Source organism: Penicillium concentricum, assembly GCF_028827145.1.
Source record: "Penicillium concentricum strain IBT 3081 chromosome Unknown utg000002l_segment0_segment0, whole genome shotgun sequence".
NCBI lineage: Eukaryota > Fungi > Ascomycota > Eurotiomycetes > Eurotiales > Aspergillaceae > Penicillium > Penicillium concentricum.
Genome location: NW_026622755.1, coordinates 2,342,907 through 2,370,587, shown reverse-complemented (window position 1 = coordinate 2,370,587; position 27,681 = coordinate 2,342,907). Strand labels below are relative to the sequence as shown.

Sequence of the window (27,681 nt, the reverse complement as noted above, 5' to 3'; positions counted from 1 at the left end):
AAGAGAATCTCGCTTTCATGATCATGAGATGGATTAACCTTGGCCGTGGATTGAGTCCGGATGATCTTCACTGGAGGTTTTATTAGTGCAAATCGCAACGGGCCCCTCTTACCCTAACACCTGGACATCCTTTGCTGGAAAGCCCTTGGTCTATCTTCGAAGACTGCCCTGAAAGGTCATTTGAAGCTTTGTGCACCGAGAACCTGAACTATTTAAATAATCGAAGATAAAAAAAATGCGATAGAGCGCCTCCCTGGGTCTCGGCCTTGCTGGGGTCTATGGCAGGAGCCAGTTTGAAGATGCATGGTTTTATGTGTATTAGTATCAACCGTCGCGTATGCTGAATTCAGTTTCAGATGTGACTTTCCGAGATAATGGCATGTGGAAAACACGGTGATGCATAGCCATAATCTGGGTAATCTGCCAGTCATTGGAGAATATCAGCCATTTGTTGATCTTCTACACCCCCAAATCTGAAAGGCAGACCACGACTCTAAGCAAAGCCGTCAAACTGCATTTTGCGACAAACAATTTCAAATTTCAGACCTCAAAATTGAAACTGATCAACTTCCCCCAAGAGCCAGAACTGTATTTCCAATAGTCCAGCCACATCATTCATCGGCAAAGCCGCATTGGCCTTCTCATTATGCCACCCATGCGTGCGTTTAACCAGGCTCAAATCATGACCATGAGGCCGAGCGGAGTCAAAATCAATAACGACAGGGGTTTCACCTTGAAACATGATGTTACACGGGTTGATGTCATTGTGCACAATCCCCAGCCCATGGAGATGTTTTAGGCCCGGTCCAATTCCATCCACCCAACGGTCGATCTCGTCTCGGTCAGCCCCGCGTCTCTCGTATGCAAAATTCTATCTTATTGCGCCTGGCAGGGCTTACTTTAGCCATAAGGGTATCATCGTACTTTGTGAAATAGATGCCTCTGATTGAACCATCGTGGACGACGGCGCAGCCGTGGTATTGGGCGATATTAGGGTGCGGGTTTTTCTTTAGAAGTTCGCAGATCTTCACTTCTTCGATCCAGGTTTCTCTGATCAGGGCTGGGTATTGAGGGCTGTAGGGCGAAAGGCTTGGCTTTTTCAGATACCAGGTCGAACAATCCAAGGGCCTTTCTGCCTTTGTGAACTTGTCCGAGAACTCCGGAAAAATGAGAGCCCCTTGAACTTTGTTGGTGCTGAACATGTCGCTGAATCGAATCTCCTCTTTTGAGGCATATCGCTTTCGAGAGGATGCTCTGTAGATTGAGCCGGACATTTCGTAGACTATGGTGGTCTTTTGGAATGCGAAGTCATCTTCGGGACCTCCAAAATCTTCAGAATATTCGAGAACGTACATTTGAAAGAGGGCCACTTATCAAGCAAGAAAAGCAAGAAGAAGAGCAAAAAGCAAGGTCGGCTCAGACCGGTCACTGGTAGGGGATTCAAGGGGTTGAAGAATCACAAGATGAAGCGGGTGCCCACCTGGTCACGATTAAAAATATTTCACGGGCTGTTTGCACTTCCTCGTCACTCAAGCCTTGTGTGAGGGAAACCAGTGGCCTTGGAAGTCAGGAGGAACATCCAAATTGGGAGCCCGCCTTTATGGCCGAATATATCTCTCGGCCTTGGGCAGGCCAGTCTCTTTATTTATCCATCATACATCATCCTCATATGTATCAGCAGAGCAAAGCCAGGAGGGATATTCTCTCTCCACAATACCATAGACCAGAAGTGCGACAAAAGACTGACGGCCATGACCATCATCATCTGTGTCACGTCCAGCAACTCACGCGTTACTCAAGGGACAATCACCTCCACCTCATCGAGAATAGGAGCGATACCATCGAACCCCAGCTATATAACCTGCAACAAGCCCCAAGACCCAAAGAGACTGTTCATTGTTATTTCTGTCCTCACTTTCGAGGTCAGGATCCTAACCTCAAAATGTAAGAGTTCACTTAAAAATGATTTCATATATATTTCCTCGCTACTGAACGAATTACAGGAACAACGTCGAATTCAATCTCCGTGTCCACCGCCACAAGATCTGCTATCATAATCGATATGAAACCCAATATATTCACCACCAACCCCGAATTCGACCTCCAAAGTGGAATGAAAACGAGGAGCACAACTACCACATTGGCCATTACTATACCCAAGAAATCCACTCCAACGAGCAACAAGATCACGCACCAACAGTCAAGCACTTCCACGAAAAAGGCTCAAATGACCCGTTTGATCGTGTCCACCATAACGCTGCACCACCAGATCAAGGTACCTGTGCTGGTATTACCATGTGTAAGTCACACGAGGACGGGTGCGGAAGCAACATAAAAGCCGTTAGATTCGAAGAGGATGCTAGGATGCCAGAATATACTGAGACACGCGATTCCAATTGTCCTATACATCGTACCCCGCCCCTTGTGGAAGACCAGTGTTATTCTCGTCGCAATCCTCGTCATCGCCAAACCCAATCTCGAGAATCGAGAACTTACAGGTGGGCTTGGGGCCCTCCGTTGCCCGCGGTTGTCACTCGACGTGGAAAGATTTATTATGCAGAGAACTATTGAAAGTTATAGAATCATCCAATGCGTATTAGGCAAATAGTTATTTTCTTCAGATTTGATCGATCAAAAGTTCGGTAAACTTTCAGCTTACTCCATCCTTGCGCTTAGTATCATCAAGTCGGTAAAAATACCAGGGATTATGACAGGTTATGAGAGAAAGTACTAAACTGCTACCAGAAGATTCCAGAAGACAAACGGGCAGGTCGGCCTTGGGCAGCCATGCCGCTAATAACATAACATGCGGGGTCTGCCAGCTCATTATTGCACGAAAAGCTGAATGCCACACACACTACTTTTAAATCTGTTTTAAACCTCACGTAGGAATCCATCCGTATTCGACTAGCTATGGAACACTGCGACTCATGTGGTCGATCTTTTGGTGACCGACAGGCTCTGCAACAACATATTCGAGACACTCCACTACATTCTTCGGCATTTCGATGCTTACACTGCAATCGGACCTTCGTCAGTGAAAGTGCTCGGAATCAGCATATCCGGGACTCACCAGCGCATACGATCAGATATGACTGTGAGCCTTGTGGCAAGGCCTTTGGCAGTCAAAGTGCCTTGGATCAGCATCTCCGAGACTCGCCAGCGCATAAGATCAGATATGGCTGTGAGCCTTGTGGCAGCTCTTTCGTCAGTCAAAGCGCCTTGGATCAGCATCTCCGAGACTCACCAGCGCATGCAGCTACCTACGACTGTGAGTCTTGTAGCAAGGCCTTTGGCAGTCAAAGTGCCCTGGAGCAACATATCCAGTATTCAAGAGCACACATCGCAGCACCCAGAACGCCGCTGGATATGTTCTTCCAATCCTTCACAGGCTTCATGTACAATCAAGCATTACCTCCCTCAGACTCATATACCCAACTCAAAAGATTCCGTCGCTGGGGAGATAATGATCCAGAGGATAAAAGAGCATGGAAACAGTACCAGTCTGCTCTAGAATTGGAGGTAAAGATGTGGTTTGGGGCAGAGGATGACCTTGGTGCCTGGCATTCTCTTTGTCGCGCTATCGGAATTGAGCCTTTGCCTGTAACCTGTGGGCAAGCTGTGAAGGTAGGTAATTATCTCGAGTCCGTAATATCGCGTGTTTATGCAGGGCTTCAACTGGAAGATTGGAAGTCAGTATTATGATTGGCTAATTAAGGGGTTTAGGCCATTCGAGGTGTGTTCGTCAATATCATTGATTTGATTGCCTGGGCTCGAAATGGAAGGACAAACAATCGAGTGCAAAGGTTTCCGAGCTTAGAAAAGCTCCGGGAATATACCAAGCGAACGAATAAGGTCTTCTCTAATAATCTTGACAGGGATGATGATGGAAACGTTGTCCTTCGGCATCTGCTTCGGTTTATTTTCCGGGGGGCAACCCGTGAACATCATTGGTAAATGGGAGATCATCTACATGTGCGAAACTTTGAAGCTCTAGCGATACAATAATATCTTCTGATCAAATGATCCCTAATGCAAACTCGTTCTTCCTGGCCGAACGAATCAGAAATAACCATAGAGGTGTAACTCTTCAGGTTACCGAGACTTACAGCGAGGAGTCTCTCATTTTCAACACCCGCCGACCGTCTAAAAATATAGAGATACTGCCATTTGTATAGAGATGAAAGGCTTCATTTTTATGGGCTACCGGCGCCTAGTTATTCCATGCCGAGTTGGTTACAGTACACTGTATAAAAAGGCCTAAAAGCGGTCTAAAATAAGGCGTCAGGCCAAAGTAGAGCACGCGGGCATCAAATTCAGGCATTTAGCATTGAGCGCTATAACTATACACCGTCGTAGTACCGCACTACGACATGCCAATATGCTATTGTCTTCGCACTTTTCTTTTTACAAAAATATAGATCTTCCTAGCAGAGGGTCCCGAGCATACCTCAGTGGAATACCGAAAGCCGGAATCAGTTCGAGATCACTCAATTTCAGGTCACCCTCCGGTCAATTAGAGAATTCGGTGGCTTTAAACTACGACGAAGAATCTGATGACTGTGATGACAGCAGATCCCCTCAAGCACTTGTGCCATAAACCCTCCAATCATTGCTTCGTATAAACTCGCGCTTAGTGTCGGAAGTTCCCGTAGAGGTCTGCTGCGGCCACCTTCGCTGAAAGGCAGTGCCTCAAATCCTTTCGTCAGGTCCATGTCGGAGAACTCCATGACGAGATAGAGGTTGTGGCTATCAAAAAGTATGATATTCAGCAACTGGATGACATCCTGGTTCTGAAAATGAGAGGCTCGTCACTCGATCTACTGTGGCCAATCTAGCGAATGCAGACAATACTCTTTCCGCCATCCCATGTAACCCTGCTTCTAATCTTCATTTTGAAGGTTTCGTGTGGAGTATTGATGACTACATCGTCCCGCCCTATGACATGCGCAGAAGAAGCGAACACAATCGCTTCGCCGGTCCCAAGACTAGCAATCCGGTGGAAATCACCTGGAACAAGCCCACCCTCCTGCCTTGTGCTTTCACTCTTCATTGGAACGTGACTATTAATTATCTCGTACCATTGGGGGCTAGTAAACCGGTGGATAATCGTCAATGAGCAAAGGTCGATCAATCGAGGTGAGATTGTCGGTTCTTGAGTGGAAATGATAATGCGAACTCCCAGATGTCGTTGCTGTCGGATTATGGTGAGGAAAGTTTCGGTAAGTGTGTTTGAAGTGGAGCCATCAGCCATATACTATTTATCAACGTTAGCATGTAACAATCACTGTTTAGTGATGAAATAGATTCACTTTATGGGCCTCATCGGCGACAATCATCTTCCCTCGGGATTGATGAGCGTGGAGAAATAGGTCAATAGCGATACGGAAGAGAATGCACGCAGTGCTTTGGTCGACGAAAGGACACGATAGGTCTAAAATGGTGACACCGCCTTTAATGAAATAGTCATCTGTCCCTTTCCCGGCAAGGTCAAGATACGAGTCCAATAGATCCAGTCTTTGGGATAGAAAAGGTGTTTGCGAACGGTCTAGATCCAGAGCTTTCAGACGGACTCGAAACTCAGAATAATCAAAACGGCCGCCGCTCTTGATCGCCATTTCTCTAAGCACCCGAGTCACTTGTGCCATATATAGAGGCATCCCGCCACTTTGGGAGAAAGACATAAGTGAAAGCATCATGCTGATATTGAGGTGATCAGGCTGAAGCTTGAATGGCCGAACCTCAACATTGGGAATTTGTGAATACATCTTCTTGAGGTTGTGAAAGTTCGTCGGGGAAACTAGAACACGTATTGGAACTGGCTTTGCGTAGGCATATTGAGGTAACACCCTGGCTAAGAAGGCCGCTTCGTTGGGTTGCGAACTCGCTGTCGAAGTATACTCATCATACTGTAGCACAAGAGTCGTGATGGAACTTTGGAGAGTCCCTAGTGCTGGAATATCCATTGAGCAGTTCTCTAAAGTGGTATTAAAGACGAAGTCTGATAAATCAGAATAGGGGACATACCAATTATGCAAGCAGTGGTATGCGACTTGCCACTCCCTTGCACGCCACAGACAAAAGCGGAGAATGGAATATTTGTATTCAACATGATTCTGGGGTCTGAAATCTCGTTTCCCGCTGTGACTATCTTTCCAAGGAGCGCACATTGAGAAGGTAGGCTGTAACTGGGCCTCTCGAACAGAGGAGAGACCAAAACAGCATGTTCCTCAAGTACGCTATTGTTGGTTCCTTCCATTTTATCATCGCTAGAGGTCATGAACTGCAGTTGTACCTCTAGGGAGGGAAGGGAGGGGGTTATACCGGGAGCTCTCTCAATCTTTCCGGCGAGATGTTCATTGAACTCTGATATAATTAGTGGAGGCTCTCAAGAAGACACCAAAAAGAAATCCTACCTTGTAAACGGATATTAACCACGTCGTTGGTGGGTAGATCTGCTACATTTAAATTGGTTGAATTCTCGCTAGAGCTAGCCTGAGCGCGGTGACCTGTGATCGGATGGACTTTTTCAGGGACTTTTTGGGCAGAGGCTGAAGCTTTCGCTGTGGGTGGTTTCTTCTGAGAGACAGTTGATGATGAGGGGCGTTGGGCATCAACCTGGGGACTAGACTGCTTCGCAGTGGTCGAAACCGGCGTCGGGGCTTTTGAGCCTTGGGCTGGCGTCAAGCCGGCGACTGGTTTCTCGCCCTTTGGTTGTGATTCGAGCTGATTAGCATAGCTTGGGACCTCATTAGCGGTCAGACAAATAATTACGGCGTTATGTTTACCGGTTTACTAATTTTTTGATCTTGTCTGCGTTTTTGGGGTTCTTTGCTGTATATCTTTTCATAAACGCCTCTCGGTCGATTGACTTCTTTTTTAAATAGCAATCGTAGATTGCAGCCCAGATAGCCTTCGGGAGGTCAACCTCAGCCAACGCAGTCTTTTTTCGCGCCATGTTCAATCAATCTGAAGATGAGGTCTGAAAGTGAGGAGATTTTTGAACAAAACGATGTTGCAAGGAGCGCGCTGATGCATATACAGGAGACCGAGGGTAGAGGGGACTGGACATGGAGGGGCAGGGAGTCATGTAGTGCGGTGTGGTGACTAGACCTCGCCAAAACCCGTCCATGGACATCCTTATGGCGTCTAAGTCCGCCTATGGGTGGACTTGGACCGGACCCACTTTGGACTGGGCGATAGGTGTCCGCCCATAGACTACTACGGGCGACGAAGTGTGCCACCCGAGGCACAACTCTCCCATTGGATATTGCTTCACCGCCGTTTCACCGCCTTCTCGAAGCTAATTTCAATTTATATACTTAGTTTCAATTTCTCATCTTTTTTATACCCCGCATATAGTACATTACCTCCCTTAATAATCAACATGCCAGGTGGTCGACCTCCTATTAATCTTGAACCCTTTAAAGATGAAATATCCTCTCTTTTTTAAGCCGGTGAATCGCTTAATTCTATATGCCATACTTAGACTTCCGCAAAGCCCAACTTTAGGCCTAAGGTCCGGGCTCGAAACCCGACCCTTAACGAGCTAGGGGTCGAAATTTTTAGGCTTAACCCGGACCCCGGCTCGAAAGGGGGGGGGGGGCTCGTCGGCCCCCCCCCCCTTCGAGTTATAGGCCTAAACTAAAAGCCCGAAGCCCGCTGTGAGCTTTAGGAATAGGCCCGAAACCCGACCCGACTCGACCCATAAAAGGGTCGGGTTTCGGGCTTTTCGAGCTTTACGGAAGTCTAGGTGAGCCCACCTACTAACTAGTGATGAAGTACAAATCCCCTGGTATTGAAAATATGAGATGAGAGGGAATTTTACATGAAATCATAGGAGATAAATAATTTAAGGGTTTCTAGATCAGGCCGGCTAGCCTCTGTTATTCTATAGTGGCCTGGCCTACGCTAAATTTTGTTTTGGGCTGCTTGAAAGGTTCATTACAGTACTCGTTTCTTTGCTTCTCATTCAATCTTGGTCTGACGTTTGATAACTATACTAGGTAGACATCATGAGCAGCACGTTATATAGTCTAATATGAGGTCCACGGGATATCCCTTGGTTATATCTATACACATAGGTAGGGAATACACAAACACCCATACAATTCAGCTGAACGACAAAATTACCACTAGATTTTGACGGCCCGTATCGGCAGTTCAACTTTCCAGCTCGATCACTTCGGCGTGTAATTTTTAATCTTGAAAGGCATGGATCCTCCTGTTGATCACCATACTCCATCCAGACTATGTACATAGTGGGATCGGCACTCCTTCCTAATCTGACCTTATAAAGGATGACTTTATCCGAGTTGAGGTGTCTCCGGGTAGTAAATTACCAAATTAACGGTTCAATAGGAATCTGGCGTTTGTTTTTGGTGAGAATTAGGCGCTCAGCTTGAAGCCTACAGGCACTATTTCTGGCGACTTGCAGAACGAGTAAATTATTAATATAGGTACTTTTGATTCATTCTTGCCTCCCATGCTAGCAGGGTCATCGGGTTGTCTATTGGTCTTTCATGTATTTGAATTCCCAGACTCGTACAATATATGTGTCTCCCACCCGAAGCGGGTCCCTACGTCTGAATCCTTGTCGCGTTCCCTAAAGAAGCGCCTCTGATCCCTACACCAGGGCGGCCCCTAATTTTGGATCGCAAAATCCATGGGAATATGATTCTAGCAGTAACAATACCATGTCATTCACCAACTCACAGTACCACTTGTCTCTTTACTCTATTCTGGCACGAGCGCTTGTAATAATCGTCCATCGTAACAGAGTCGATCACAATACAGCGTTTCCAACTTGTCTCGAATTCGAAAGCTGAAGTATTGTCAGGCTTTCTTGCCTATGAACTGTTCGAAGCTATATCACGTGAGCTCTTTGTTTGTTCCCTGGTCTGGCTCTTCTAACTTCTCATTCTTAGCATACATCTGTTCAAAGACTGACTGCTTTTCCTGATCGGCTTCCTTGTGGATCCTTTCATCAGCAATGGTTCTGGTGCAGAGACGCTCGATATTTACTCCTTGCCTGAGGAAAGTGACTGCAATCGTCACTTGCCTGGCCTTTTTTCTTTGGGCTTCTACTGGCCTCAACTTTGGTGGGACATCACAGAACTCCAAGCCACCCCGCTATGCCTTTGCCACCATTTTAACGGCGGGGAATGACTTGGATTTTCCCGATGTAGAAGAGCCTTACCTTCAGGGGGCGCGGTTACCCACCTTCCAACTACTTCGCAACCCACGCACGCGAACTAGGATCGATAATGTACCATTTCTGATCTTGGTCACACCTGATATACCTCAACAACATCGTGATATCTTGAACAGAGAAGGAGCTACCGTCGTCCCAGTGGAGAGTCTTGAATATGACTGGGGTTCCTCGCAACGGTGGGATACCGTTCTCGCAAAGTTGAGCCTGTGGAAGCTTAAAGAATACGACAAAATCGTATTTCTGAATGTGGAATCAGTCATATTCAGTCCTATGTGTGACATTTTTGAAGATCCTGCGACAACCATGCGTGCCGTCACCAACCCTACCGGAAAGATGCCAAAGAACTATATGATCGCCGCGCCGCAACACTCTCGGATGAACTTGAATACGCAACTTGTGTCCGGTCAGGAATCTTACCAGAAGAGTCGCATGGATAATGGGTTCTTTATTCTACATCCTTCAAAAGATCTCTACAGCTACTACGTTAGTTTGCATCACATACTGGATAAAGATGACTTTGTTCGTCATGAACAAAATCTTTTCAACTACGCTCATCGAGTAGACGGCCCCATGCCTTGGCAAAACCTCGGGCCTGAGTGGAACCTGAAAGATGCAAGCCAGTTTGATTACGAGAAAGGATTGAGATCAATCAATCATAAATGGTGGCGCCCTATCGCAGACGATTTTGTAGGGGATCATATCGCGATGTCAATGGATGAGATGACTGCCTACTTGAACCATTGACCGCAACTTCGCGCTTAGTATGCAGCTGTATATATTACTGTAAAATAATGTTGCCACGAATTCCAAACCTACATACATCATATTGACAGCTGCGAATAAACAAAAGAGATGAAACAAGCGTGTCGTTTTCAATGATAGGTTTCATCTGATCAGCGCGACTGATTCAGCTGCCTGAGAGGGAATACTTCGTAATTTCTTGTCTTGCGTATAGGTCTAGTATTATCCAACGCAATATATACTTGTATGTAGCTACGCATTGGGCCCACTGTGATAGTCAACATTATTGGAGCGGGGCCGACGGCGACAGGGTTTGTTTATACTACGGCCAAGGCCGTATCCCGCTTGGCATGGGAGACCCATGCTAATCATCCGTATTTGTGATCACCAACGGCGATCCGCTCAGGTCAATTGATACAGCTGAGGGGAAAATGGCTTAGCGCTGTTTCTTCGCGCTCATGATAATTCTTGGCAGTGATTTATGCGCAGATAAGGGCTGAGTATCGTTCAAGTTCAATCCCAACAATACCTTGGGCTATGTACTCCATACCATTGCTTCTAAGTAACTTTTGAGGGTAAGTAATTTCCAGACTTGTGGGTTCATTGTGGGCTATAGACGATTTATGAGGGCCCTACACTACGATTCATGAATACATGGTGCAAGCGACGCATGGACGTACGAAGTACTCGTAGGGTTCGCACATGTGCTGTGTAATAATACCATAACAGAGTCCATAGGCTGGTTCATATCTAACACCCCCTGTTGATCATATTTATTGGACACAATTGAGACAAATATGTGCTTTTCCCCTGTACTGGCATCCCATCCGATTCATTTCGTTCAGGTGGGAGTCCAATCTACCGAGTCTCTACTTAGACCTCTGTTACAGGCTAGGATATTCATGTGCGTATTTTGCTCCTTTACTCCGACAGTGAGGCCGTTTGTTTATCTATATTCAGAACTGCTGTGATGTCTGACCTCGTCGGTTACGCACTGCGCAGGAATGGCTCTTGTTTGAGCACCGAACGCGACTGTGGCCCAACAACCCCTCCATTTTATGCTTGCTGTCCTGGAAATACATTTTGCCCAGGACAGCAGCAGTATAATGCGATCTGCTGCCCTGATTCCGAGTGCAGTGGTTCACTTGGTGAAAGCTGCGCCGATAGCAAAGCAGATCTCTACTCGTCTGATACCTTTGATATAGCGCGTGAAGGATTTTGCTGTGCGCGAGGCAAATACGCCTTCACATCGAAGGATAAAAAGTATAAAGGGGTCGGGTGTGCGGACGAGTTGTCGATCTACCCTCGAATGTTCGCCGGCTGCCGGCTATTTCTTCTGCATCGGGTACATACCATCATGCCATCCTTGTTCGGCGTGGATTATTTGCTGATAATATGATTCATAAGATTCACCTACACCCACGCCTAGCTCGGCATCATCTACTCTTATAACCATATCTCCAACAGCCACGAGCGCATCTTCAAGATCTACAGATACTATCATATCTTCAACACCCACAAGCACTAGTGAAGCGAAGCCAGCTTCGTCAACCAATACGGGAGCTATTGCAGGCGGTGTTGTTGGAGGTGTGGGTGGCGCAGCACTCTTGATTGCGCTTGTGTGGTTCCTTTTACGTCGACGAAACAAGCAACGCCAAAGAAAAGATTTGGCTCCTCCCTCTACAAACCACCCTCACACCCAACCGTACTTTTCGCAATCAGTTGGTGACTGCCAAGTACCTCCATCGGAGCTTGATGCCGGGAAGCAATAATAGGTTTCTGAATTATCCGCGGGGAATGTTACCTATAAATAATGGAACATGTGAGGAGCATACATATACGGTTCAAGCATATCGAAACTTTGAGGATGGTAGCCAAAGACCACCCTTATAGAAGTTAGTGTTTTTTTACGTCTATTCGGGTGTGGTAATACGCAAATAGTTTCCATGATGACAATGCTTTTCTGCTTTCTGTGTATTAACTTTGATGTACTACTTGGTTGGGTATATAGTGTCAATTTTGTTTCAAGCCATCATCAATCACAACTAATTATATCGACTGGTCTAAGATAGTGACCTGTATCACAACGTTATATAATGCGAATTTAAAGTAGAACTATGATTCACTACTCTGAGGGTAAATAGAGCCTAATAACAGATTTTGCCCTAACATACTGTCTTGCTTAACAAAGCGCTTTTAAGAATTTCTTCTGTGCACCCTCGGTACCTATGTTGCAATCTTCCACGATATCTTCCAGCTCGTCACATATTTTCTTTGCATTGGCGCCGTGGATCTTTACCTGTCCTACTTGAAAATTGTCAGCCGTAGTAGTGCCGATTTTCAAGTCCCAGAAACCAGTTTGCATGACTGGATCAGTAAAGAAATCTGATGAATCTTTTCTGAAGTGCTCTTTGTATAGTAGAACAGATGAAGTCAAGACTGGATAGATGAGAGGTCAGAATTACCCGACAAACGCGAGGCTATCAGTAATCATGTAATGAACGTACCGTGACAAGAGGCCAATTTCTCCTGTGAATGTTGTGTCGATATTTCCAACTTCATTCGCTTTAGGAAGCGATCCACTTGAACGGCAACAAGAACATTATTAAAGGAGGTTGTAGTAGCTAGAGAATCCTTAAGAAACTCAAGATTCTCAACCAGCCTAAATCATTGAAGGGGATTAATATTCGCCAGAGTAAGTCTAGGGGAGGCCCGACCTACCATTCGGCTTTGGTCTCGAAGTTATCAACTCCTTTGGCTTGGATGGATTTCCATTCTCTGGTCATATCTTGCAGGCGGTGATACAAACTAACAAGCTCTATCATCCAGTTAGTAAGGCAATATGCAGTAACACATGATTATCTCACCATCTAGAGAGCCCAGGGTTGCTGATATGGTATGGATGGCCTTCCCATCCGGATTTGTGAACACAAGCGCTTCAGACCCCACTATCTGGAGATCAAGTTCAAGGACTGTGAGTGTGAGATGAAAGTATCTTACACTTGATCTTTGAAAGTCACCTACTGTTTTCCCTGAATACGACCGCCTTCTCGTTATTTGGTTTAGTTCCACACACAAGCATGATAGATCCACCCTCTATAGGATAATCAAGGTATAGATATGGATAGATGTATGACTTTTCAGTCCCATCCGCGTACCCTATCTGCACATTTTGAATCCTAACCGAGTCAGCAAAAAATCTATACCATGGTGGAATATTTCAGGTATACCTTTTTTGATAAGGCGAATGATGATAGAACTGGTTGGAGATAGCAAATGCAAGGTCCATGCGCTGGAGGTACCGGGCACCATAGAGATGATTTAAGAACTTCTGCCTATCTAATTAAGATTAGTTCCTTCCCAGACCGTGAAGTTTGAGCATTTTTCCTACCTTGGACACTGTCAAAGTTCACGAGCACCTGTTGAGAATTTATGTTGGATTTCAACGCAAAGTCTTCGAGGGCGAGATTGAACTCCTTATTATCATCACGTTTGTCAAGGTCGCTCAGGGGACACACGCCACCCTTGATGTTGCATTGCGCAATAATAAGACTGCATTTCCCTACTGGGACAACAAAGCGCTCAATAGGTTGTACCATCAAAGCTGCATAACATCAGCAGTGAACATAATAAACAGACAAATACTTACATTCTTCCAGCTGCATGAAATATAAATCTCCAGGTGTGGGCCCTTTAAACAAAATATGTGCTCGAAGAGGAGTGAACATCTCGTTCGCTGGGTGTCTCTCCCAGCTACAGAAGAGGCTGATTTTTTTCTGTCCGACGGATCTGAACAGTGATAGGTTAGACATGAATGGATAGAAGTGATTTGGCTGTCTCACATTTCACAGATACAAACAAGTCCTGGGCTGTTGAGATCAGGGGCATCTTTGCCTTCGTCCTGGTTTATTCCGAAAATTCCGGGATCGGTCCAGTCAGTCGTATTTGACCTTGAAATGATGTATGAAACATCGGCTATGGACCTTTCTGAATCTGACTGTGTGTCTTCGAGGTCGCTTGTTTGCGAGGGTGAATGATCTGCCCCAAAGCCGGCTAGTTTCTTTCTCCACGACAAGGGTGTCCGAGTCGTGGCGGTAGCGGGTGATGTGAGTTGTAACTTCTTTTGAAGTTGAACCAGGACCTCTTCAATATTGGTCGTTGTAGTACTTTTGAGTGTTGTTAGTAAATCCCATATCGATGATTGAGATCACATACCTCGTTTGAACAGATAATAACAAGTCCAGAGAAAGCTTATAGCTCTCGACCTTTCTCAATGAGTCCTGGATATCCTTCTCTTTGAGCGTCCATTTGACTTTCTTCTTTAGTGCCTCGAGTCTTGAGCTTGACACCAGTGCTTGCAAGGATTTCTGCAGCTGTAGGTACGTATCACCGCAGTCATCCAAAGTAGCGTTGAGTGCGTCAAGCCATTCTGAGTTCTTCGTGGGTTTGGTAGACTGGAATTGAACGATGTGTTGGATTTGTGATAGGATTCCCCTCACAGCGTGGATCTCTCTGGAGAGCGAATCCAGCTCTTTGTTGTTTTTTAATTTTATGTTGTGGATAATATTGACAATCTGGGTTGAAATGGTGATGAGACCAGCCAAAGAAGCGGCTACAGAAAGGGGGTCCATTGTAGATACTGTTTGATAGAGCTGGGAGATTAGTGTAATGTAGGGTAGCTGGGCGACCAATTTATTACACTCATGGCATTCAGCCCCGCGACGGGACATAGCTTTCGTTTAGACTCTGAGGCTGTTCTTGGCGACCTCGTATCTGCACTGACACGGAATATTTTTAGCGTCTTCCTCGCATAACCTTGCTAAGTCCACCAATCCCGCGAGTGGGAGGTAGTTTTCAAAAAAAACGAAACCCTCAAGCAGAAGAGAATCATTCAATTGGGACTTGTGGTTGAGCTCTATATATGAAATGTCTCTGTTCATATTCCTCAAGCAAGCTGGGAGATCGGAACCTTTGACCACCAAAATTCTGTCTCTTTTCTTGCCCAATCATCCGCAACACATTTTGCAGGAGGGGCCACATCGCCTCCGATCAGTTCGTCATTCCCCTCTCCAAAGATCATAATCTTTTCATCTGCCGGATGGAAGGGCTTCCACTCTGGGCGGACATATCGACCAGACACAGCATTAGGATCACCAGTCGTGATGAAACTAGTCAAGTAGGCATGAAGTGTGCCAGACAGCTCTTTCTGCGACTCTGAAATACCCGTGATGGCAGTGTTATAGGTCTCGTAGTACATATTATCGGCATGGTTTGCTCGACCAACGACTGTTCGCGGTAGCGCCCAGTGGTAAAGGTAAACGGTGGCACCTTGGGATGACGCAAATTGTGCTGTCTGGCGGACTGGTGCCACATACGCATAGTGTCCGTAGGCAGCTTCAATACGTTTATATTGAGGTCCGAGGCCCTCGCCCTGTCTGCTTTCAACATAAGGTGACGTGGAATCAATGGTGGGGTCAGGGTAGAGGTTTTCGATTGTGTCGAGATCAGACGACGAAAGCTCGGGCAGAAGATTGTGCCAGAATTCGCGGAACTGGGAGGCATCCGACATATTCTTGTCGACGTACATTGTTCCCTCGTTGCTGTTAAACCCGGTCATGATGGGTACTTTATTCCAGAATTGTGATTCCCATGCCTCGAGAGGTTTCTGAGAAATAATGTCTCCATCAATCACGGGCTGGAATGCCCACCGAAGGGAAGGGTTGTACTTGTCAAAAACCGCTGTTTGCGCATTTGTAACAGTCAGACTAGGGAGCGAACGTAGGAATGGGAAGATCTCGGCTTCGGCTATATCGGCTGGGCAACCGACTTCTTGGAGGAAGTCTGCAAATTGGTCCTCGTGAACCTTGGCATTATATGGACGAACAGCGCGGGAAGTTGGTGCTCCAGACTCGATAATGACACGATGGAATAATGGGGATTTATGCTCGTCGTAGTTAAGGAGATGGTGACCAATCTAGATCTTGTTAAGAATGGAATATTTGGAAAGAAAATTCAGAAATTGGGAGGCTCACTGAATGTGCTCCCGCAGAAAGACCAAACAAAGTGACATTGGCAGGATCACCGCCAAAGTTGGTGATGTTCTCCTGGACCCACTCCAACAAATGCACCTGGTCACGTAATCCGAGATTCAGCACCCCCTCCTTCTGCGACAGAGTTGAAGGCAGGAATCCAAGAGCTCCAATTCGATAACCGAAGCTCACTGCAACGAAAGGACGTTCTGACCATGCCACCATGGATGCAGTATTGTGCATAGCTGCTGACCCACGATTGAAAGCACCACCGTGGAGATAGACCGCAACAGGGAGCTTATCTGTCTCATTGCTACCAGCCGGTCGAAAGATGTTCGCCGTTAAGCAGTCTTCACTCTGCACGAGCTTCGGTCCTCCAGAAAGAAGTGCCTTTCCAGGAGCTGCGGGGCCATATTTGGACGCATCAATGGTATCTGATGAGCTCAAAACTTTGGATGCTGGCCTGAAGCGTCGATCTCCGACAGGAGGAAGGGCATACGGGACCCCCAAAAAGGCGTCGACTGATTGTGGAAAAGAGTCTTTGAGCTGAGTCCCCACCACATGGCCTTGCACCAGGGTGACGGAAGGGGGCTTGGTATCAGCAGTCATTTTCTATCAAGGTTCAATGGGAAGTCAGAAGTCAAGAGCGATAAGAGCAACAAGAGTTGGGGATCGGGAGTAAGATATAGCACCGTGGGGGATCGCTATCTCTGCGCTATCTTTCCGGTCTTCAAAAATAGCGCCGAAGTTATACCGTGCGGGGGAACTATGGGGGACTATCTTGGTGGATCAACTTGGCGTCGGTAAACTCTTGAGATAACGGGAAAATGGCCGGCTTAAAAGGCATTGAGGGGTATGTTAACTTTATATATGGGACGAATCCCTGTGTTTTTCTTTGCAACTACTCATTGAATTGCGAACATGGAGATCGACAAGAAAGTAACCGCGGACGATACAATCAACGAGAAAGATGTGCAAATTGGCATTATAACGGACCTCGATGAAGGAGAGATCTTCCTCCGCCAACATGGATTCAATCAGGAGGCCATCCAGACACTCCTGGATGACGAGCCACGCAACAATGCATTGGTCCGCAAAGTAGATCTGGTCTTGTTGCCTTTACTTTCCGGGACATATATGCTCCAGTATATCGACAAATCAGCTCTCGCCTACTCTGCCGTGTTTGACCTTCTCCCGTCAACCCATATGTCAAGCGACCAATACAGCTGGCTCGCCAGTATCTTCTATTTCGCATACCTCGTCGCCGAATACCCATGGAGTATCCTCGCTCAGAAAACAAAGCTTGCGAAAGTCGTTTCCGGGAATATTATTGCCTGGGGAGCGATGCTCATGATTACTGCCGCCTCCACCTCCTTCACCGGAATGGCTATCTGCCGTTTCCTTCTCGGAGTCTTCGAAGCCCCTATCACCCCTTGTTTTATGATGATGATCGGAATGTGGTACACACGTGCTCAGCAACCTTTCCGTGCTGGTGTCTTCTACAGCTGTAACGGACTCGGGGCTATGGTGGGTGGCATTCTCACATATGGAATTGGACAAATCGACACCATTGCCGTATGGAGGGCCATCTATCTCATCCTAGGCGGCATTACCCTCGTCTGGGGAGTTGTGATGCTTCTCTTCCTTCCGGATGATGTCGTCTCATCGAAGCGTTTCACTCTGGACGAAAAGGCCCTTCTCATTGGCCGCGGTCGACTCGGTCAGACCGGTATCATCAATCACCAAATCAAATGGTATCAGATCCGCGAAGCGTTAATAGATCCACAAGTCTGGATCTTGTTCTTGTTCACTCTTCTGAATGAGGTTGTAAATGGCGGGATCGCGGGCTTCGGCAAACTAATTATCAAGGGGTTGACTGATAACTCGGCGACTGCTGTTGCTTTGGGTATTCCCTTTGGAGGATTTCAGATCTTTTATGTCCTAGGAGGAACCTATCTCGCATCTCGCGTCAAAAACTTCCGAACTGTCGTCATGTTCGTTTATTTGATTCCGACTATCATCGGCGCCTGCCTCCTATGGAAGTTGGACCATGAGACGCACAAGGTCGGTGTGTTGTTTGGCTATTATATCATCGGCGCCTATGTCTGCTCTCTGGTACTGGCCTTGCAGATGCCGGCGACGAACCTAGGTGGTTATACAAAGCGTACAACCAGTGTCGCCTTGGTGTTTTTGGCGTACTGTGCAGGCAATATCATTGGACCTCACGCGTTTTTGGCAGAAGAAGCGCCCATTTACCAGACTGGAGTCAAGCTCATCCTGGCATGTTCGTCTGCGCAAGCAGCTTTGGCTGTTTTGCTGCGTTTTATGCTGGCTCGCAGAAATAAGCAGCGAGATGCCGCGGCTGCTGCTATTGGCCAGACCGAAGCATCCAGTGAGGAGAGTGCTGGGGCAGATCTAACCGATTTTGAGGTTAGTGACTGCATATAATCTATTCCTTTCTGCGATCTCTTTACTAACCAGTCGACAGAACCCGAACTTCCGATATGTTCTTTGAAATATAGCTTTCACATTATCGTTTCTAATTATACGCTTCCATCGTGTTGTAAACACTTCCGCTTTAGCTATCACTAGGCTGTTCTATAAAATCGTACTATGTAGAAGTGAATTGTAAAGCTATTCGATCTCTTTATACTCAGAATAGAGGGGCATATTTACAAAATTCATCTCCACCCCTTTCGGTAAATCAAAGTCCTTATCTAATTTCAATTTGTAATGGAATCTAACTGTATCGCAGACGCTAATCTTGATTCCGTAGGAATTCAAGATGCTTGGCAAGCCAGGATGAATGCCGAGTTAGGGTTAGCTATGGGCCATAATGTAACGGGGCATCTGATTGGTTAACCCATTTCCTGTGGAGCCGCCCAACCTTCTCTAATCGATGCTCTATGTTGTAGTCTACAGTCTATTACCGACAGTGCGCCACTTCATATTTTAATTTTTCTTTTTGGTCGTCTTTGAACAGTCTTTGAAGAGTATTTGAAGGATATATTGTTAGGTATTCCTTTAAGTGTCATTTTTCTAGAAATTTCCTTTCTAGCTTTATGTTTAGAACACTAGAGGAACAATTATCCGTCAAGTTTGATATATATAAATATGGTATAAATATATCAACCGACGTTTTTATTTAAGATATGTGAGGGGATGGATGTATATATAGAAAGGTAGGCCATAGGCCATTTAAACATCGAAAATCCGTACCCGAAAAAGGGTTAGATCTGCCAACTGGTCAGCGGTCAACTCCTTATTTGGGCGCCTTTGGCCACAAATTTCTACCCCTCATCCCACTGCCTCATTCTGCTTGCTTCGGCAAAACAAATATTCAAGTTAGACTCTATTTCTTGCCTTGTTTTCTTCGTCTGTTACCTTTCTAACCCGCGGGAAAAGCTTACAAAACTGCTCCCTTGAGATTCAGTATACCCGGTTGTCTTTGCAGCAATGTCGCTATCATTTGCTCAGCAAGGGTCGCTAGATTGGGCTGCTCTAGGGCGGATGCAGTTCTCTGCGTCAATCACTTTGCTTTCGCGCCTTTCTTCAGCAGGCATCGAGCCTCGTACCATGGCATTTGGCCAAGCCATGTGTAGCAGAGTGTGTATCGGTGCCCATGGCGAGAAGGTTCTTACGGAAAGCCTCAATAACCTGAAGGCGTTCTCGAGTTTTGGTAACTTAATTTGGTTTGGGGTGGGAGTCAGACACGTTCTAAGGGACATTGTTCAGAGTTCTGAAGGTGCTTCACTAATCGCTCTGTGTGCTGCCTTGAGTGAAACATTCTCCATTCAGACTTCCGCCCTTGTACTATATGAAATGTCAAAATTGGTTAGAGCGCCGAGAGAGCTATCATCCTCACTTGCCCAGTGGGAAGCTGTTGTCAAAACATCCTCCTGCATTTTCCCAGGAATAACATTCAGCCTGAATGTTGAGACCCTCTTAGGATTAGCGGGTCACTCCAATACCAAGATCCAAGATTGGTATCGTCCGGGAGATCCCCAGGACATGGCAGAAATTGTCCTCGTTTTGAGTCAAATCACCAAAGGAGAAATCGATCGAATCACCGTACAAGGGGGCCCTACATGCTGTTGGCTTGCAGTATATTCCAGTTTTATCCTCGGACTCAGAGTAGAGGTGAATTCAAATATAGCTCCCTTGATGAAGAATTACGATGAGCGAACTGTGGATTCTCAATTGTGTGCTAACCTGGTGGATGAGTGTGAGACTTCTCGAGCTCTCAATCATGTTGCAACATCATTCGTTGTCCGAGACGGATATGATTTCATCAAGCAGACTTTCAACGGCCACAGGGAAAGATATGGAAGAAACTCCCCACATCGCCTTCCTTGGTGGCAACCTTTCTTGGGACAGCATATTCTACGATTGTTTCGGACAGGATGTCACTCAATTGCTGGATCAGTTGAACTTAACACACGACACTACCAAAGATCAAGACTACCTGGTGCCATTTCAGAGACTCTATGGCGTAGGAGTTCTACTCTATACGAGTCATCGGGCTGAGATAGGCCGCTTCCAATCCATTCCAGGATATATCCTCTCTGTGACCGACAAGCTGGCGGAACTACGTCCTTTCTATAATATCTCAAGACGTGACCCGGCCCAAGACAGCATAGGCAATTTGACCGATATAGCGAGTGAGTATGAGACCGCCGCGAAGAATCTCCGGGCCTTATGTGATTGCCGTGAGTGCAAAAAACCAGTAGCAGGCCTCTTCTCACATCCTGAACACCGCCCTGGCAGAACGTTCTGCTGGGTTTCAGTCGCGGCGACCATGTTAATATTGACTTATCTTGTTGGCCGCTGCGAGTTCAACTCAGAAATACGACCCAAAAAGCTCGGTGTTATGATTATTTACCAAGATATCAATATGAGACGCAATCATGGAATCGCCTTTAAAGCAGACACACTTCTCTCACATCTCACCATGGGAGGCTTTCAATCCAGCCCAAGCTTTTTGTTCAACAGTATCATGACATTGTTCACCGGTTCTCCGAGTCGAATCTTTTTCAGTGTGGATTACCCATCAGCCCATTCCAATGGCACTGTATACTGCTATCTGAATAGCTTGTCAGACCTATCCTTGGACTAGGCGGCAAACTCAAAACTCTGTTTTGGCTCTGGCAGCATCGAATATCGCGCTAGAATACACAATTGGATTTTTGACAAAAGAGCTTCCACAGAAAGGGTCGACCTGAGTTATCCAGTCCAGCAGTTCACGAAGACTCGCGACTTATCCGTTCTAAAGGCCGATACCTCCTCGTCATCTCTTCTCATGGAAGCAGTGGTCGAGGATGATCTCAATCTTGTGTTTTATTATCGGTTGTCTTCTACTACCGGAAAGCGGTTCATTTCTCCTGCATCCTTCGTCAATCGCTGCTTGCAACCAAATCAATGCTTTCAAGCTCCCCTAAGTCACAGTGAGAACCCATTCTAAATGAGAGCATGCATGTTGTCGCCCAAGGGGAAGGTAACCTTCTTGTCCATGAATCAGGCCTTATTCTGAGGCCACATAAGAATAATACACTGGGCCAGTGCATAGCCCTTTCGTGGCACCATGGGCAGTCGTCTTTGGTCACTAATGATTCTGAGTTGGATGCATTTATCGGATGGTATGCGAAGGAAGCAAAATGTAGTCTCGATAAGGGTGCGGCCCCACCGCTTTATTTTGTTATTTCTGGATGACTGGGAGCGTTTTTTGAAAGCAGAATGCGCGACTGTGCTGTTTATGTTGGTAGAGTCTCGAGCCTCAGGCTACCACGCACGCTCATCTAGTATTTCCCATCACCATATGCCTATTGACAAAAATCATTCTAGTGGCGCAATGGACTATATTAGGCAACAAGAGGACACAGTGCAATCTACAAAGCTTGCTGGGCTTCAGTAACACCGGAATCAGGCATGAGTGCCGTAGTGTGAGTACATGAACCAATCACGTTCAAATGCAGAGAAACCATCCGTGGATGTGGCTGGGAGGACGGAATGAGGAAGAGCGACGAGATCAGGGTGGCGGCTAAAGATGGATAAGTTAGAGCGAAAACGCTCTACGCCCGTCTATAAAGCAAGCATACGGAGCGAGCCCATCATCCCTCAAACATAGCGGGCCAGTTCCGGCTTAAACCGTCTATAGCCAGCAAGGTCCTCATTCGCTGTCGGTAACCAAGCTTTTGCCGTCAACTCAAACTGTACAATATTTTCGAGTCAGTAGAACGTCTATCAACGGACAGTGGCTTGTGTTAGGTATAAATGGCATTTTCTCCAGAGGTGGGTATAGATGGCTAAAGGCACCCCGCAAAGCTTACCGATGTCACATTAGCTATGCCGTGCCTCAGACAGCTGTAGATGGTTTCTGTGGGTGCTCAAATTGGGTTCTGTAAAAGATTGCCCCGACCAATCCTTCACTTTGAACATGAACTATATAATTAAATATATCACAAGCGAATATGGTTCTCCTTGGGAGATAACTCCATAGGGCTTGTTTGGCCGCTCGTCGACCAGAGAATCATACCGGCTCTCTCAGACTTGATCTTGATTCACGAAGAACCTAAGTGCCTTGTGCCCTGTATAAAGGCAGTAGATGGCTAAAGGTAGATTGAGGTGGCGGGCTTAGCGCGAAATGTAGAAAATAAGGTTCTAGTGAGAATTAATTATGTTATAGAAGACTTATATCGTCCTAGGGTAAATAATATTTCCATCCCTACTGCACTCCTTGCCCTTCACTACAATGATGATTACCAACATTTATGTTATCACAGCTATCGCGGTGATTGGGGGCTCGCTATTCGGCTTTGACCTATCCTCGATGTCTGCAATGTGAGTTTATAATCTTCGGAGAATACGAGCATTTTCTAATCAATGCAGCCTTTCGACCAAACAATATAGATGCTATTTTAATCAGGGACCTAATGGTCCCCCATTCAATGACGCCACCCACTGTTCGGGTCCAAGTTCTACGCTACAAGGTGGAATCACAGCCTCTATGTCTGGAGGTTCTTTCATTGGGGCATTGATCTCGGGGTTCCTTACTGATATATTCGGCCGAAAATCTGCTATTCAAATGGGATCTGTCATATGGTCAGTCATGTCTCGATGAGACCAAGGGCTCTCGACGTGATCTGGAAGCAGCTGACATAATGGACGACCAGGATTATCGGAAGTACACTCTGTTCTGCCTCTCAGAATGTCACCATGTTAATCGTGGGTCGATTCATCAACGGCCTTTGTGTTGGAATATGCTCAGCGCAAGTTCCTGTGTATGTTGGGGAGCTCGCGCCTCCTCATCTTAGGGGTTTAGTAATGGGTGCTCAGCAATGGGCCATCACATGGGGTGTTTTGATCATGTTTTATATATCCTACGGCTCGTCCTTCCTCACAGGCCCCGTGGCTTTTCGGCTGCCTTGGGGTCTTCAGATGATTCCCGCAATTTTCCTCTTCTTTGGTTTATTGTTTACCCCCGAGTCTCCACGATGGTTGGCAAAGAAAGATCGCTGGGAGGAATGCTGTCACGTTATTTCTTCTATTCATGCGAACAACAACCTAGATGACGAGTTTATCCAGATGGAGATCCAGCAGCTCAAAGATGCCTGTGAATTAGAACGCGACATGACCGATGACACTTACTTTGATCTGTTCCGGCCGCATATGATTTGGCGGACGCACATCGTCGTCTTCGTCCAGATATGGTGTCAACTAACTGGAATTAACGCCATTCTGTATTGTAAGCTCCATATTGTCCAACATGGTGGAAGTATCACTGACCTATTTAGACATTACATATATCTTTGGAATGGCAGGTCTCAGTGGCAGTTCCAATCTGGTGGCTTCATCCATCAGCTCTGTGATCAACGTGGTTATGACAGTACCAGCGCTTCTCTTCATGGATCGGATCGGGCGTCGCCCATTACTCATAGGCGGTAGTATCTCTCTTACTATCTGGTGGACTGTATGTGCAGGTCTAATGGGGGGTTATGGTGCTCCAGCTCCCCCGGGGGGTTGGACCATATTCCTGAACAGAGTTGGTTGATCACAGGAGCTCCTGCCAAGGTTGTTATTGCTTGCTCCTATCTCATTGTGGCCTCTTTCGCCCCAACATGGGGTCCTATTGAGTGGGTGTATCCATCAGAACTGTTCCCCCTGCGTCTGCGAGGCAAGGCCGCTGCATTGTCTACAGCCAGCAATTGGGCATTCAATTTTGCTCTAAGCTATTTCATTCCGCCCGCTTTTGTCAACATCACTTGGAAGACCTATATTATTTTTGCCGTGTTCGCTTTCGCCATGACCCTTCACGTTTTCTTCGTTTTTCCTGAGACATCAGGCAGGACACTCGAGGAAGTTGAAGATGCATTCAAGGGTGTTAAGCTAGCTTGGAGAATGGGAGAAGGCAAATTTCAGGATGAGGAGAGAACGGTCAATCATGAGACGAGGCAAAAAGAAATTGGAGAGGCTATGCATGTTGAGGATGCTCTAGAATCCATCTAGATTTATCCATCTAGATTTATCCATCGGTGATTTATTTAATTGCAAGATATCTTCTATCTTCATTAGCAACGAAGAAGACCTCTTGGGCTGAAACTATGGCAGCACCAGGCATCAATACTCGAAGGTATAGATAAGAGGTTATAAGAGGTTATATCGGTGTCAAGTTTTCTTTTCCTAGTACTTAGCACTTAGCTTTAACAACAACTCTCAATCAATCTCACATTGCACAATGCAATTCATCATAGTCTCCTTCTGACAATCGGTTCGTTTAGCTATTCCATCCCCAGCTCGTGCCCAACCCCAGTTCCCGTTTAAATGTTCTCTCTAGAAAATCAAATCCCTAGCTCATTGGGTATTCATATTGAATATGTCTTTAAATAGAAACAAAACAGCCCGGCGAATCAACAAATCCACAATGTATTACATATATGCAACTAAGCAGGCTCAGTAGTATATATCTCCGATATTATATTTTGCCTTTATCCTCATTTTGCCGACTGACTTCTTCGAAGTCTGCCGAGTCTTCAATAATGCTGAAACATCTTACACCCGACATTGAAGCTGCTATGGGAGACAGTCACTTGAACATGTTCATAACACCGTCTCTGGATGTAAACCTATACAATAGAGCAAAAAAGGAAAGAAAATAAAAGGACGAGCTTCCATTGCATGATTCGTCATACATCTTAGACAACCAATCGGAGCAGTGATTTCCCAGTAACTCCCTAGCTTCTAGCATACCTCTCAAAGCCATTCGCTAGATACCACAGATTGAGCATGAGAGGGCAATGACGGCGTGCTGTACAGCAATGCAATGCAGCTAGATGATGGCACTGAAATTCGAATTTTGCTCTGACTTTGTCGGAAGAATATTTCGGTATCAATTTTGTGATGGGCCAGACAATATACTTGCGGAACAAGGATTCTCTCAGGTAATAAGTACACTGGCCACCGTCGGGAAGAAGCTCAAAGAGAGATTTATCTTCAAGAAGTCGGATATAAGATAAATTTAACTTGCTTAGAATATCTGTTGGATGGGTTCAATTGTAAACATGTCCATGCTTCATTATTTGTTTGGGGTTGGCGACTGACCTTGAATCATAACTGTATTCCTACGCTGGTCATCTTCTCCCATTGTCTCAATTAATCGCAAAGGTGAGTGAGATGCGCGGATAAGTTCAAGGCAGTCTCCGGGAGTGGCTAGAAGTGAATCGACCTGGTCTTCTCTCTCGCATGTTTGAAAAGAGAACACAGGAGGGAAATTCATTTTAGCATCTATCGCGTTGATCTTGATTAGATTAAATTCGTATATTATTGAGATTACAGTGCTTAAACTACTAGGTTCTATAAAGCCTCTCAATCTTTGCGCAGAGAGTTTACCTTCATACAAGCATGCCTTTCAGTCGTTCTTGGCAGTCTTCCTCTCGGCTGTAGATGGCTATAGATAATATTCATGGCAAAAGAAATTCAATAATCATGTTTAAGCATCTCGCCAGCATTTTGCAAATCGGCAATAGACGGATGCGAAAGCTAGCTCATCATCAGCCTTGCTTTTGACTTCTTCATCTCGTTATACAGACCACGGAGGCTTTAGAGCCTTGGATCCTATATAAAGCATAATTGATACGCACTATTCAGTGGGTTATTTGAAAGCCAAGGCCGTATCGAAAAAAATCGTTCCTGTTGTCATAGCCTCAGAAAAAAACAAAGTCAATATGTCGGCCACCACCACTACTCCAATTACAACCAATGACACCGCTTTCCTCCACATCTCCATCAGACCTCTTCACCCGACTTTCGCCGCTGAGATCAGTGGTGTGGATTTTACATCCAGTTTGAGTGATGAAGTGTTTGCGGAAATCCATCAGGCTGTTACCAAGGTATTATTCCTTCGTCCTTTGTTTCCTATTTGTTATTGCTCGTATCCGATCATCAAACTGACTGAGTGATTACAATGCAGTATGGCGTCGTAGTCTTCCGGAGCACTGGCCTCACCGATGAAGGTCACATTAATTTCTCCAGGAAATTTGGAGAGCTAGATGATGTGACGCCCTATGTCAATATGGGCCGGAAGCACCGTCTCAAATACGTCGAACTTTTCGATGTTAGCAATGTCGAAATCGATGGAACCATTCTTGATCCTGACAGCCCCCGCGGACAGGCAAACAAGGTACTTGGTAGTGCCTAGACAGACAGGGTCTTTTGCTAACTTTGGGTAACCAGGGCAACGATATCTTTCACGTCGACTCGAGCTTCAACCCTCGCCGCGCCGGCTACTCGTTGCTTTTGGCACACGAGCTTCCTCCTAGTGGTATGGGCGGTCACACGGCCTTTGCAGACACGAGAACAGCATTCGAAACCCTTCCCTCAGATCTTAAAAAGGAGCTGTTAGCCAAGGACTATGTGGCTTGTCACTCTATGTACCACTCTCGCAAGCTGGCTGCTCCCGAGACATTTGCTGATCTCAACCCGCTCGACTATCCCATGGGGCGGCACAAACTTGTGCAGCGTCACGAGGCCTCGGATCGCATGAACATGTATATTGCAGCCCATATTCATCATATCGAGGGCCTATCCCCTGAACAGTCCCAGTCATTGTTTGACAAATTGTACAAATACTCCATTCGTGATGAGAACACCGTTGAGATTGAGTGGCAGAACATGGGTGACCTGGTCATCTGGGATAACACTTGCACGATGCATCGGGCTGTTGGGGGATCCTTCCTCCGAAAGTACAAGCGCGATATGAGACGTACTACCGTTCATGATTCAAGTTCGACGGCATGGGGCTTGAACGAGCATACCAATGTGCGACAAGGTCTTCCTTGAACTACAATGTGTACATCCAATATCTCGTGGCTTATTCTAGCCTTGCGATTTCAGATAGGCATCAATGAACTTGATTTTTATTTACGCTTAACTCTTTCCTTTCGTACTGTAGTAATAATCCAGAGGTTTTTATAACACAGGTGTAACCTGTCAGAATATAGTAGCCTTCATAACTAGTACGGCCGGTTTTCAAGTCCATCGCGTCAACCGGGCTTTTCGCTGGCAGAAGGTTAACCAGCTGGCTGCCATGAACCAACATATATACTGATACCTATATAGTCTCTTAACAGCCTAGAAATAGCTCGTATCAAAGATGACCCATTAACAATATTAGGGGATAGTTAGCGGTTATATTCTAAAAAGACC

At 46.0% G+C, this 27,681-nt stretch overlaps 11 protein-coding genes across 11 annotated transcripts; 7 read left to right on the top strand and 4 right to left on the bottom strand.

The window, feature by feature from the left end:
* Window positions 1–547: 547 nt before the first annotated feature.
* On the bottom strand, window positions 548–1,355 carry N7517_004473 (uncharacterized protein; the record flags this gene model as incomplete). Its single annotated transcript, XM_056722203.1, has 2 exons — window positions 548–871; window positions 900–1,355. The coding sequence occupies 2 exons, from the start codon at window positions 1,353–1,355 to the stop codon at window positions 548–550; spliced, it is 780 nt and encodes a 259-aa protein (XP_056578453.1).
* Window positions 1,356–1,669: 314 nt separating this feature from the next.
* N7517_004472 (uncharacterized protein) lies at window positions 1,670–2,571 on the top strand (the record flags this gene model as incomplete). Its single annotated transcript, XM_056722202.1, has 2 exons — window positions 1,670–1,944; window positions 2,004–2,571. 2 exons carry the CDS (start codon window positions 1,670–1,672, stop codon window positions 2,569–2,571), a joined length of 843 nt encoding a protein of 280 aa, XP_056578452.1.
* Window positions 2,572–3,091: 520 nt separating this feature from the next.
* Window positions 3,092–3,705, top strand: N7517_004471 (uncharacterized protein; the record flags this gene model as incomplete). The annotated part of the gene is given in 2 exon segments (XM_056722201.1): window positions 3,092–3,271; window positions 3,289–3,705. The coding sequence occupies 2 exon segments, from the start codon at window positions 3,092–3,094 to the stop codon at window positions 3,703–3,705; spliced, it is 597 nt and encodes a 198-aa protein (XP_056578451.1).
* Window positions 3,706–4,834: 1,129 nt separating this feature from the next.
* N7517_004470 (uncharacterized protein) lies at window positions 4,835–6,958 on the bottom strand (the record flags this gene model as incomplete). Its single annotated transcript, XM_056722200.1, has 5 exons — window positions 4,835–5,257; window positions 5,313–5,977; window positions 6,028–6,366; window positions 6,417–6,726; window positions 6,797–6,958. The coding sequence occupies 5 exons, from the start codon at window positions 6,956–6,958 to the stop codon at window positions 4,835–4,837; spliced, it is 1,899 nt and encodes a 632-aa protein (XP_056578450.1).
* A 2,034-nt stretch (window positions 6,959–8,992) lies between these two features.
* Window positions 8,993–9,958, top strand: N7517_004469 (uncharacterized protein; the record flags this gene model as incomplete). The annotated part of the gene is made up of 1 exon (XM_056722199.1): window positions 8,993–9,958. One exon carries the CDS (start codon window positions 8,993–8,995, stop codon window positions 9,956–9,958), a length of 966 nt encoding a protein of 321 aa, XP_056578449.1.
* A 2,179-nt stretch (window positions 9,959–12,137) lies between these two features.
* N7517_004468 (uncharacterized protein) lies at window positions 12,138–14,586 on the bottom strand (the record flags this gene model as incomplete). Its single annotated transcript, XM_056722198.1, has 10 exons — window positions 12,138–12,394; window positions 12,463–12,617; window positions 12,677–12,773; window positions 12,823–12,927; window positions 12,980–13,134; window positions 13,186–13,294; window positions 13,347–13,559; window positions 13,605–13,744; window positions 13,798–14,121; window positions 14,171–14,586. The coding sequence occupies 10 exons, from the start codon at window positions 14,584–14,586 to the stop codon at window positions 12,138–12,140; spliced, it is 1,971 nt and encodes a 656-aa protein (XP_056578448.1).
* Window positions 14,587–14,900: 314 nt separating this feature from the next.
* N7517_004467 (putative extracellular lipase) lies at window positions 14,901–16,593 on the bottom strand (the record flags this gene model as incomplete). The annotated part of the gene is made up of 2 exons (XM_056722197.1): window positions 14,901–15,929; window positions 15,988–16,593. 2 exons carry the CDS (start codon window positions 16,591–16,593, stop codon window positions 14,901–14,903), a joined length of 1,635 nt encoding a protein of 544 aa, XP_056578447.1.
* Window positions 16,594–16,905: 312 nt separating this feature from the next.
* N7517_004466 (putative MFS transporter) lies at window positions 16,906–18,499 on the top strand (the record flags this gene model as incomplete). Its single annotated transcript, XM_056722196.1, has 2 exons — window positions 16,906–18,414; window positions 18,473–18,499. 2 exons carry the CDS (start codon window positions 16,906–16,908, stop codon window positions 18,497–18,499), a joined length of 1,536 nt encoding a protein of 511 aa, XP_056578446.1.
* Window positions 18,500–20,233: 1,734 nt separating this feature from the next.
* Window positions 20,234–21,100, top strand: N7517_004465 (uncharacterized protein; the record flags this gene model as incomplete). Its single annotated transcript, XM_056722195.1, has 1 exon — window positions 20,234–21,100. One exon carries the CDS (start codon window positions 20,234–20,236, stop codon window positions 21,098–21,100), a length of 867 nt encoding a protein of 288 aa, XP_056578445.1.
* Window positions 21,101–22,732: 1,632 nt separating this feature from the next.
* N7517_004464 (sugar porter family MFS transporter) lies at window positions 22,733–24,486 on the top strand (the record flags this gene model as incomplete). The annotated part of the gene is made up of 5 exons (XM_056722194.1): window positions 22,733–22,821; window positions 22,870–23,082; window positions 23,154–23,725; window positions 23,775–23,950; window positions 24,022–24,486. 5 exons carry the CDS (start codon window positions 22,733–22,735, stop codon window positions 24,484–24,486), a joined length of 1,515 nt encoding a protein of 504 aa, XP_056578444.1.
* A 1,715-nt stretch (window positions 24,487–26,201) lies between these two features.
* Window positions 26,202–27,315, top strand: N7517_004463 (TauD/TfdA dioxygenase family protein; the record flags this gene model as incomplete). The annotated part of the gene is made up of 3 exons (XM_056722193.1): window positions 26,202–26,366; window positions 26,447–26,656; window positions 26,710–27,315. The coding sequence occupies 3 exons, from the start codon at window positions 26,202–26,204 to the stop codon at window positions 27,313–27,315; spliced, it is 981 nt and encodes a 326-aa protein (XP_056578443.1).
* Window positions 27,316–27,681: the final 366 nt, after the last annotated feature.